Source organism: Orycteropus afer, unplaced genomic scaffold, assembly GCF_000298275.1.
Source record: "Orycteropus afer afer isolate SDZICR_OR568_19922 unplaced genomic scaffold, OryAfe1.0 scaffold00194, whole genome shotgun sequence".
Classification (NCBI taxonomy): domain Eukaryota; kingdom Metazoa; phylum Chordata; class Mammalia; order Tubulidentata; family Orycteropodidae; genus Orycteropus; species Orycteropus afer.
In genome coordinates this window covers 6,497,257-6,509,922 of record NW_006921781.1, presented here as the reverse complement: position 1 = coordinate 6,509,922, position 12,666 = coordinate 6,497,257, and the positions used below count along the sequence as shown (strand labels likewise).

General features: G+C 36.4%; 1 protein-coding gene across 1 annotated transcript in view; it reads right to left on the bottom strand.

Annotated features, from left to right (window-relative positions):
- Window positions 1–701: 701 nt before the first annotated feature.
- The window catches only part of EPSTI1 (epithelial stromal interaction 1), a gene marked incomplete at its 3' end in the record, with an annotated part of 166,802 nt that continues 154,837 nt past the window's right edge, over window positions 702–12,666 (bottom strand). Inside the window, exon 10 of the mRNA XM_007947838.1 lies at window positions 702–766. Coding sequence (XP_007946029.1) covers window positions 702–766 — 65 coding nt within the window. The remainder of the gene's footprint in view (window positions 767–12,666) is intronic.

The window sequence follows — 12,666 nt, the reverse complement described above, 5'->3', positions numbered from 1 at the left end:
TGCATTATGGTAAACTGTGGTCAATGTCATGAGACAATATATATGTTAACCGCCGTATGGAAAGTGAATTTGCTCTGTAAACCTTCACCCAAATCACAAAAAAAAAAAAAAAAAACTAAACTAAAAGGGACCTACATAAGTGGAAAAACACTCCACACTCATGTATAGGAAGACTTAACATTGTGAAAATGTCAATAACACCCAAAACAATCCACAAATATAATGCAATCCTGACCTAAATTCCTACACCACTTTTTAATAAGATGGAAAAACATTTCCATCTATATATGGAAAGGAAATGGTTTCTGAACAGCCAAAGCAATATTGAAAAATAAGAGCAAAGTAGGAGGCCTCACACTTTGCAATCACAAAACTTACTATATGTTGTTGTTTTTGTTATGTGCTGTCAAGTTGGATCCAACTATAGCGACCCCTCCTTGGGTTTCCGAGGCCGTATCACTACGGAAGTAGATTGCCCAACCTTCCTTCCAAGCCACAATAATCAAAATAATCTGGCACTGGTTTCATGACAGACACACAGACCAACAGAATAAAATCAAGAACCTAGACATAAATCCATCCATCTATGGGTGGCTGATGGTCAAGAAAGGGTCAAAATCCATTCAGTGGGGTGGGAGGACAGTCTCTTTAGCAAATGGTACTGGCAAAACTGGATATACACTTGCATAAAAATTAAATACCTCACACCATCCACAAAAACTAACGCAAACTGTACCAAAGACTTAAAACTAAAACTATAAAGTTCCTGGAAGATAACAAAAGGACAAAAAGGGGGCACCTAATTTTTGGCATAAATAGTCTATCAAATACAACTACAAATGCACAAATAGAAGGTAAATAGATAACTGAGAATTTCCAAAAATTAAATACTTGGAATCATCAAGGAGCTCTGGTGGTGCTGTGGTTAAAACACTGAATTGCTAATCAAAAGGTTGGGAGCTTGAACCCAACAGCCACTCCATGGGAGAATGATGAAGCAGTCTGCTTCTATAAAGATTTACAGCTTTGGAAACCCTATAAGGATCGCTATGAGTCAGAATCAACTTTATGGCCGTGGGTTTGGTTTGGTGTGCTCATCAAAATATCAAAAGAATAAAAAGAGAATCTACAGACTGGGAAAAGATCTTTGGCAATGCCATATCTGATAAAAGTCTAATCTCTAAAATATGTAAAAAACTTCAGCAACTCAAGGACAAAAAGGAGAAAGGATATCAACAAACACTTCACCAAAGAGGACATTCAGGTGGTTAACAAACACATGAAAAGATATTCACAATCATTAGCCATCAGAGAGATGCAAATCAAAACTACAATGAGATACCCGCTAACCCCTGCAAAAACAGCAATGATCAAAAAAACAGAAAACAACAAATGCTGGCAAGGTTTTTGAAAGATTGTAACTCTTATACTTTGCTAGTGGTACTCTAAAATGGTACAACCACTACTGAAAACAGTATGGCACCTTCTCAAAAAGGTACAAATAGAAATAAATTTTAATCCAGTAATCCCACTCCTAAATCTATACCCTAGAGATAATAAGAGCAGTGATATGAATAGGCACATGCACTCCTTTGTTTATTGCAGCTTTATTTATAATAGCAACAAGATGAAACAACCTAAATGCCTATTAATGCATAAATGGATAAACAAATTGTGGTATATATATAATGGAACACTATGCAACTATAAAGAATAATGAGGAGGCTGAAAAATACAACATGGATGAATCTGGAGGACATTATGCTGAGTGAAAAAAGTCAATCACCACAGCACAAATATTGTATCTTCTCATTTTTATAAAAAAATCAAGAATAGGTATACATACAGAAAGTAACATTTTTCGATGGTTACCAGGAATGGAAGAGGTATGAGGGAAAATCATTTTCTAGATAGTAGACACTTTATTTCTGGTGACAGGAAAAGTAATACCCAATATTGAGAAAGTCTGAAAAACCTGACCAAGGTACATGAAGACACTAAGAACTACACAAGAATAAAGGACAATTTCAGGAAACACTATAGCATATACAATTTTTGCAACAACTGTAATAACAATAAAAAATATATGATGCGTGGTTACATAGGTAGCTATGTATGTGTATATGCATACAGAAAGGCATGTGAGTACATGCACACGCATGTACAAGTATATATCTATATACAAGGCATATCTATATACCTGTTTATGTGTGCTGTACATATATTTATATATGTATAATACAGCCATATGGAGTACAGTTATGAAGACTTTCTAGACATATCCAAACACTTTGTGGGACTGGTCAACTAGGTTGAAAGGCTTGGGACCATAGTCTCATGAGACATGTCAGTCAATTGTATAACATAGTTCATAATGATGATATTTTACATCCTACTTTGGTGAGTAGCATCTGGGGTCTTGAAAGCTTTTGAGCAGCCATTTAAGATAAAACTATTGCTCTCTATTTATCTGGAGTGAAACAGAATGGAGGAAACCAAAGACTCATAGAAGAAACTAGTCCATAGGACTAATAGCCCACACAAATGATAGTCTCTTCTAGCCTGAGACCAGAACTAGATGGTGCCTGTCTACCACTATCTACCATTCTGACCAGGGACACCAACAGAAGGTCCCAGATAGAATGGGGAAAAAAAATGTAGAACAAAATTCAAATTCCTTAAATAGGCCAGACTTTACAAGATCTATAGAGACTAGAGGAACCCGTAAGACTATCACCCTAAGATAACTTTTGTACTTGGAACTGAAGCCACTCCAGGAAGTCATCTTTCAGCCAAATAATACACTGGCTTATAAAATCAACAATATCATCCATGAATAATGTGTTCCCTTACACAATTAACTGTATGAGAACAACTGGTCAACATTTACTCAAAAGTGAAGATGAGAAGGCAAGGAGAGTCAGGGAAGGTAGATCAACAGGAATAGAATGCTAACATGTGAAAATTGCAACCAATCTGACAGAACAGTGTGTATAAATATTGTTAAATAGGAACCTGACTGGCAATGTAAACAGTCACCAAAAATACAACAAAATATTTTTAAATAATATGGAGTTAAGATTAAGGATAGTTTATCCTTAATCTCAGTAGTTCAGAGAGTAGTTCTCAGTAGTTCATCATGCTTAAATACACACAGTCACATCTTCAACTTTAGGACGCATTCACACTCACAAGTTTAGGAGAACGTATCTAACCTAAACTCAAATCTAAGGATGCTAAATCTTCTTACATGCATGAACTCATTTCTCCAGTGAACAACTTCTAGTATCTAGCCCATGCTGAGCTTAATCAAATAAACTCCAAATAAACTAAACTCTCATTTGTTCTGAAGCATGACATGAAGGCAAACTATAAAACATATGTATTTGCCAAACAGGCAAGGAGGCCACATCTTCTGTCCTCCTCTAACTGCACTAGAGGAAGACAGAATCCCCATCAATAGCCCAAGGCCTATTCCTGTGAGGCCAGACATGCTGCCTCTCTCCAGCCCTTCCATCAACCCTGACACTAACCGTTCCTCCCGCAGCACCCACCACCCTTTCTGCTGGGTTCAATAATTCGCTGCAGTGGTCACACAGAACTCACAGATTATGGGGTCTATTAGGGAAGCACCAAGCTACAATTCAAGTTCAGGAACAATGTTCAGCCTCTCTCAGCCTGCCATCTATCAGCCAACAGTCTCTCTCAGTCTCTCTCCCAGCAGCGTGTGTCTCTGTGTCTCTTTCTCAGCAGTGCATGTCTCTTGGCATCTCTTTCTCAGCAGTGTGTCTCTTTCTCAACAGCACGTGTCTCTCAGGAGTGTGTTTCTCTCAGCAAAACATCTTCCTCAGCCAGCAGTCAGAGAGACTTCTTCTGCCTCTAGGAGGCCTCCTTTGGAGCCTGGCAGAGTGGCCAAACTAACCAATCATAACATCAGAATTCTAAGCACCTGAGAGAGAGAGTGAACTTCCCAGAACACTGCTTTGTGCCACTCTCAACAGAAATACCCCAGGTGGGTAACTTTAACAATCAGGAGCTCTTTAGTTGCTCATGGCAAATTCCACCACAGAGTTTACAAAGACTGATGGCTAGAAAAGCCATACCAGGTAATTTACTACACAGCAATACTACGTATGAAAACCAAACTCACTGTCATTGAGTCAGATCTGACTCATAGCGACCCCTCTTTGGGTTTCTGAGGTGGTATCACTATGGAAGTAGATTACCCATACTTCCGTCTGAGGAGTGGCTGGTGGGTTTGAACCACCAGCCTTCTGGTTAGAAGTCAAATGCTTTATGCATATTATTGTAATTAATTTAAAATAATTTTTAAGATCCTTTTTTTTTGGATTTAGTAAAATGATGCTGAAATTTATCTGGAAAAAAAGGTTGAAATCATTGCTATGAATAGTGTGGAAAAGAAAAGTAACGATGAAGAATCAGCTCTGTTGTTGTTAGCTGCTGTCAAGTTAATTCTGACTCAAGGCAATCCTCTACCAACTATTAAAACATACCACAAAACTACACTAATTAGTAATTTTGGCTGAGTTCAAAAAGAGATCTAATACTTATGAAAACATAACTTATCATAATGTTGTTGTGTTTAACCAATGCAAGAAAGATAGTTCAATAATGGTGATGGATAAGCTACTACTGTGAGAAAAATTAAAACTAGATCCTTTTCTTTGTGTGTGTGTGTGTTTAAATTTTTATAGTGATTTGGGTGAAAGTTTATAGAGCAAATTCATTTTCCATACAGCAGTTCATACACATTTTGTCTCATGACACTTACTGCAATTCCCCACAATGTAACAGCTCTCTTCCTACTTCTTCCCTATAGTTACCTCTTCCCTGTTTCCTTCCCTCCTATGCACTCCCACCTCCTGAGCTATCTCTCTGTGCAAACACTGTCCTTCTGTTCTCCCATGATTGATTGTTCCAAGGAGTGTATCTAACTAAACTAACTCACTGCTGTTGAATTGATTTTGACTCATAGTGACCCCTCCTTGGGTTTCCAAGGGGGTATTACTACAGAAGTAGATTGCCCAATCTTCCTTCCAAGAAGTGGCTGATGGGTTTGAACCACCAGCCTTCTGGTTAGTAGTCAAATGCCTTAGGCACTACACCAGCAGCGGTTCCAAGGAGTATATCTACCTGATGTAAATGTTCAGCCCATATACCTATCATTTGGCTGGAAGCCACAGGAGTGAGTTCAATTCCAGACCTGAAGGGTAGCTAGGGGCCACAGCTTCAGGGGTCTCACTAGGCTCTATCAGATCAGCAAACCTGGTCATTTTTTATGATTTTGAGTTTTGTTCCACATTGTTCTCCTACTCTATCCAGGATCTCCTGCACCAATCCCCCTCCAAGTGGTTTATAGTGGTAGCCAGGCACCCTCTAGTTCTTCTGGTCTCATGGTCATATATGCTGAGGTAGATCATTTACTTTTTATATCAAAATTAATTTTATAGATGTCTAAAATTTAAATTTAAAAAGGGAAACCACAGAAATTTTCAAAAGAGGCATTTGTTCTTGTTATGTGCCATCAAGTCAGACCCAATTCATAACGACCCCTCCTTGGGTTGCCGAGGCAGTATCACTACAGAAGTAGATTGGCTCACCTTCCTTCTGAGGAGTGGCTGGTGGGTTTGAACCGCCAGCCTCCTGGTTAGCAGTCAAATGCCTTAGGCACTATGCTACCAGAGCTCCCACAAAAGAGGCATAGGAAAATTTATTTATTAACTTGGAGTAAGAAAGTTCCAGAAATCATAAAAAAAAAAAAAAAAGGCTACTATATTTGGCTGCATACAAATTTAAAGATTCTATTTGGAAATAATACCATAAATAAAAATTTTTAAAAAAAACTGTTAAAAAATATTTATGGCATATGTAGACTAATTCAATTAGTCTTTCAATAATTCATTAAAAAAATATCTGACTGTCTATGATGAACCTGACTGCTAACTGAAAGGTTGGAGGTTTGAGTCCACTCATAGACTCCTCACAAGAAACTTCTGGTGGTTTATTTCCAAAAAGTCAGCCATTGGTAACCTTATGAAGCACAGTTTTCCTCTGACGCACACAGGGTCACCATGAGTCAGGGTCAACTTCATGGCAACTGGTTTTGTTGTTGTTATTTTGGGTTTCATGAAGCTGAGAACTGTTAGGGAGAAGGAAAAGAGGAAGGGAAGAAAACAGCATGCATCATCCTATTACAAAGGAAAGGACAAGGGAGAGGAGAAAACAAAGACCATGAGGGAGAAGGAAACAGCACAGATGAGGCATCCCATGCAGGGACACTGCATGGTGGCAGCAGAAGCTCTGGCATTGCTGCACTCAGGATTACTTTTCTATATCTAGCAAAGTCCATTTACTGGGGAAAGGATGTTTGTTCTTTGGTACCAACAAGGACAATTTCAACTAATTAATTTGTTCTGCTGAACTGACAGTCATTGCAGATGCATCCACATGCCTCCTAATATTCTTCGTTCATTTACAGGGTTCTCATGCAGAAGTGCAATATCTAGTTGGACAGATATAAAATAATGTGCTCTTGTTCCAAGGACTGAGCCTTAGACATTAAGAGAATCAAAATGCTTTAAGCAGAAGGGAGATGATGCATAGCATTTCAGACACTGTTAATTCTTACTCCACTCAACATGTATTTACTAAGCATCAACCATTTTCTAGACATCTGGATTAATGCTGGAGATACAAATATAAATAAGACACAGTTTCACCCTGAAGGAAATCACATCATAATGAAGATAACAGACTTAGAAACAACCATGATACAAATCACAAAGAAATGTGTTGCTGAACACAAGGTCAAACAACATAATGTGGAAATACAAGAGAAGGAATGTGAACAAGAGAAATAAGGAGCAAATGTGCCTAGATGCCTGCATGTACAAACAGTTTGTGCTCAAATACTAACTGAAAAAGGTTGGTGGTTCAAATCTGCTTTGCAGTGCTGTTTAAGAAAGGTTTGGCCATCGACTTCTGTAATATTTCCACCATTGATAATTCTATGGAGTGCAGTTCTACTCTGACATACATGAGATCATCATGACCCAGAATTGATTCTATGGCAACAAGTTTGTGTTTTTGGTTTGGTTGTTCAACATGTTAAGTATCATATTTTTATGCAAGTAAACACACTTCCTACATTTGTTTGCCAACCACTCCCTCTCCCCTGGAGACGTTTTCATAAACACCACTATGCCAAATTTTTTTATATGTTACCATAAAAAAAAAAAAATAGCATAGCATGTTTACAAAAATACCTTGTAAGGGGAGGGAGCCTTTGGCAAACATGAAGAAGGTGCATGTTATTTGTGTAAAAAATATGATATGTCTATTTCAAAGCTCCCTAAGGAAAGAGTGTATATCTTATCACTTGTCTACTTACTCCCAATATTTGAGATTGAGTTCCATACAACAAGGGTACTTAAGTGATATTATAAATAAAATATCATCTTGGAGACATGAAGGACAGAATTTCCTGTAAACATTGGACAAGTGGTATTTAGTAAAAGCAAACAAGTCCACAAACAGTGCCAGGGCCTGTGCTCTGCTTGTTAGTAGTGGCTTTGTTTGAGAGTATCAGTCTAGCACCAAAGATCTGTGCATGGAAGCTGTTAGGGATTGAATTGTGTCCCCAGAAAAGACATGTTGGAGTCTTACCCTGCACTGGTGAATGTGATCTTGTTTGGAGAAGTAGGGTTTTCCTTTGCAGATGATATAAGTTAACAAATTTACACAGAAGTAGCCCCACCATTAGCCATTGAGTTGATGGTGACCCTACAGGACAAAGTAGAACTGCTCAATAGGGTTTCCTAGACTGTAAACCTTTATGGAACCAGACTACCACATCTTTTTTCCATAGAGTGGTTGGTGGGTTCAAACCACTGACCTTTTGGTTAGCAGCCAAATGCTTTAAACACTATGCCTCTAGAGCTATATAGGAGAAGAGTGGGTCCTAATTCTAATCTCTCCTGAGTGATGTCTTACAATAGGAGCGAACATGCACCAAAACAGAGTCACACACAGGAGGAAGCCATCATGTAAGGATCTACCTACAAGCCAAAGAATGCCAAGAAACATTCAGGGTCTTCATGAATCTGAAAGAGTCTTGGAAAACCTTCTCTTAGAGCACAGGAAGAGACTGTGGTCCTGTTGAGGACATGAATTTGGTCTTCCTGCCTCCAGAACTATGGAAAAATAATTTTATGTTTTTTAAAGTCACCCACTTTGTGGTATTTTGTTATGGCAACCCTAGGAAACTAAGACAGAAGCCCAAGTTAAGAGGAAGAAGTAAGAGAGCCACCATGTCCTGCTGGTGACTGTAAAAATCGTTTGGCTGTGTTCTGATGTGCCAGTGGTATCCCTGTTACGTCAAAGTGTATACATACTACTCACAAGTGTGTGCAAGTCTGGGCATGTGAAAAGCCCGATGAACTCACAGTGAAAGACATGCTCCAAAGCAATGCTTTCATGAAGTAATTGGATACTCTGATAGGGTCATTTCAAAATCATGTCTGAATCCTAGTGGGGCATGTTCTAACACAGTTCAGCTTGACTGCTTGATGTAAGCATTAAAGTGTCCATGCCTGGGCAGGACAAACTTTTCCCAGGAGAGAACGTTCTCACAAGTCAATCAGAGGAATTAGTGTTAAGAAGGAAGGAGTGGAAGCAGTTAGACAGTGCTTTTTCCCAGAATGACAACAATGGCCTTGCCTATCAAGAATGAGGAGGAAGGCTTCAAACCCTAACAAACATTGAAAGTGGCTCATTTGGCCACCACCTTTGAGCTAGGCACTGCTGTTTCCAACTCTGCTCAAACTTCCCCAGGCAAGCTATTTGGTTGCTATGCAACTTGTATGCTGTCTTTGTTTTCTAAGAGGGAGAACAAGTTTCTAGGAAGGCCTCAACTTGCAAATTTTCTCATTCCAGTTATTGTTCTGGTTTCACTCAAATTAAAAAATTTTTGCTTCCTCAGCTTGACCAAAACAAAAAGAACTGGTTCAAATCCCTGGTAGAAACTTCCCAAAAATTTGAGATGCGGCCAAGCAAATCAGAGGAAGTAAATACTAATAGGTAGAGTAGGGGAGTTAAAAATAAATAAATACATAAATAAATAATAACATACAGTCTTCTCTTACTAGCTATTTTCAGTTCTATCATTTTAATATAAATAGACTTCTGAATACAATAATAATCCCTAAGCCACAGTGCTATATGTCCCATGCAGAAATACTTCCTATAAACTTTCTTAAAAAATATTTCTCCCAAAAAATTCATTTATTGGTTATGAAACAGTAGAAAGTAGAGAAATCATAAAGGAAAACAGCATAATTGCTTATAAAACTCTTCATCCAGAAATAACCTCTTTTAATATTTCAGTATGGTTCCTTCCATGTCTTGATTTATATATGTAGATTATAATTTACCACCACCTCAGGTCACATTTTAATGCTTATCAAGTGCCAAGCATTAAGATAAACATGCTACATGCTTTTTCTCATATAATCCTAAAAGTAATGTTACCAGGTAAAATACCATTCTCTGCACATGACAGATGAGGCCTAGAGACATAAGTATCTTGTATACATCCCAGGGCAGTAAAAAGAGAAAGTAGGATTCAAAATTCTCCCATAACCTGCTTTACAATCTGCTTTTTGTTCATTTTCATATATGTGAGCATAGTTCCAAGCCATTTAAACATAGGTGTAATTGTTCTATGATATTCCAAACTTCAACATCTTCAAATCTTCTAGTACTGAATAAATGATCTCAAATTGATCATTAATATCATTTTAAAATAAACACACAGCTTGTGTACATCTTTGATTATTTCTGCAAAATAAATTTGTAACTTTTAGATCTAGTACTATTACTTTCAGAAAGCTCTAGATTTTTGGACAAATAGCCAAATGTTGCCAAATAGGACTTCAGTTTATTCCCTTTCCAGCAGCAGCACACAAGGATTTGGTGAATATCTTACTAGCTAAGAGTGTACACAGAAAAATTAGTATTTGTAGTTTTCCAAAGTTTCTTGTTTATTTAATCTCATAATTATTTTCCCAGGTGAATTTTAGAAATAGTTTTTCAAATTACTTCCAATAAATTCATTTGAAATTTTTATTGGAATTTCATTAAAGTCACAAATCAACTTAGATGGAACTGTAGTTATTATAATGTTGCATTTTACCACTCAGGAACATCATCTATATCTACTTTATTTGAACTGACATTTAAGTATCACAAGAAAGTTTATCTTTTCTCCCCACAGGAGCTGGGCAATTTTTGAGATCTTTTCTCCTACTACATTTTCTAGTCAGTTTTTGCTGGTATTTGGAAAGTCGCCGATATAGATAGAAACCAAAAGCCAAACTCATTGGCATTGAGTCAATCCTGACTCATAGGGACCCCTCCTTGGGTTTCCGAGGCAGTATCACTACGGAAGTAGATTGCCCAACCTTCACATAATATAGATACACATACATATATTTGTATAGATACACACACACATATACGTATAGATACACATATATAAGTATAGATACACATATAGATAATACATATATATGTTAACAAAACAACTTTCTTATTGAACTCTTATTGAATAATGTAAACAATTATCATATTTAATGTAAACAACTCTTATTGAACTCCATCTGATCATTGTTCATTTGATTCTCTTCGGTTACACAAGCAAATTACTCTCACTTATAAATAATGATAACTTTATTTCTTAGTTCTAATAATAAGCACAATTCTTTTTTTACTTTTGTTTTTTATCTTGTCAGGTGGGCTAAAACAATTCCCAAACACTGATCCTTGCAATATTAGCAATTAATTTTTTAACTTAAAATAGTTTTCTAGCAAATAACTTTGAGAAACACTAGACTAGTTCCCAGAGTAATATGAGAAATAGCAGACATCTTTATATTGCTTGCTATTCTAATATTTGTATACCAAGTCTATGTTTATTGGTGTGAGAGAGTAAGAATTTTTTTTATTTCTAGTTCACGAAAGTTTTTGACATTTTAGTTTAATTGATGGCAGAGGTTAAAATGCATCAAATACATTTTTGCAGCTAAAGATAATTTTTTTCTTCATGAACTATCCTATTATAGTCATAAGATATAAATAGTTATCCTAATATATAGCTAACCATCTTTCAATTCCTAGGGAAAAAAACTACTTTGTCTTGGTAAATTATTATTTAAGAGATATATTCCAGTAACTAGACATTTCTTTCAGATTTTCATCTCTGTTTTTGTGAGATTGGTATAACTGTGAGTTGTGTTGTGTGTGTATGTGTTTACTCCCTTGAGCAGGTTGTGGCATCATAGGGATAAAAAAAAAAAAATTCACTGCTGTCTAGTCGGCCCCAACTCATAGCGACTCCTCCTAGGGTTTCCGAGGCAGTATCATTACTGCCCAACTTGCCTTCTGAGGAGTGGCTGGTGCGTTTGAAACGTCAGGCTTCTGGTTAACAGTCAAATGCCTTAGGCACTATGCCACCAGGGCTCCTATAGGGATAATAGTTAAATAAAATTACTTCTATAGTACTTCTTTTTCGAAACAATGTGTAAAGCATAGAAAAAAATTTTTATTCCTTGAAAATTTGAAGGAAATTGTCTGTAAAATTATCCAGTTTTGCCCTGTTGTAGGAAAGTAATTCTCAGACAACTTAAAAAAAATCACTTCCATTTTCATTTGTTTGTATGTATTTTAATTTTTTAACTATTTTTAGAGTTTTCTATTTCCCTAGAGACTCCCTCACTTAATCCAGATTTTCAATTTATTAGAATCATATTATCTATATTAATATAAATGTAATCTTTTCCAAATCTATAGTGATAGCTGCTCATTGCTAATGTTGTGTATTTGCATTTTGACTAATCTCTTCTTGATTAGACTCACCAGAGATCTGTTCACTTTGTTGACTTTATCAAAGACCAAGCTGTCGGATTTTTATAACAGCTGTTTCTTCAAGTTTTATTATTAAGTTTTGTTCTTATCTTAACTACTTCCTGTTCTTTTCAGTATCTTTCATTGTGCTGGTTCTAAATTCTTGAATTAAATGTTCTGTTTTCATTTTTTATTATTAGATTTAAAAGTTAGTATTTTTCCATTTGAGTACAACTTGCCTGTATTTCTAATAAAGTATTCTTACTGTAATTTTTAAAACGTATTTTATAACAACAATATTCTCTCTCATCCAAAAGTTTTTTATTGTTGTAAAAATATATATAGCACAATATTTGCCAATTTAATGTTTTCCACATGTATAATTTAGTGACAGCAATTGTATGAATCATGTATTGTAACTATCACCAATATCCACCCCAAAGTTTAAACAAGTGTTTATTTGTTTTGACTTTACAAATGACTATATACAATCAATAATTATGCAAAAAACAGTATGTGCAATCAGCTGATCAGAAATTTTAAGAAACTTTTGAAGGGGAGAAAAAAGACAGAATAAACTATATGGGAAAATGAATGTGTAGGGTAAGACTGAATCTGAGTTAGCACTGGCTCTGAAAGAATGCAAGTAGAGAAGTTCCGGCAAGATGGCGGACTAGGCAGAAGGATTGCACAGACCCTCTTCAACAAAGAAAAGGGAAACCAATTAACACAGACACAGAAGAT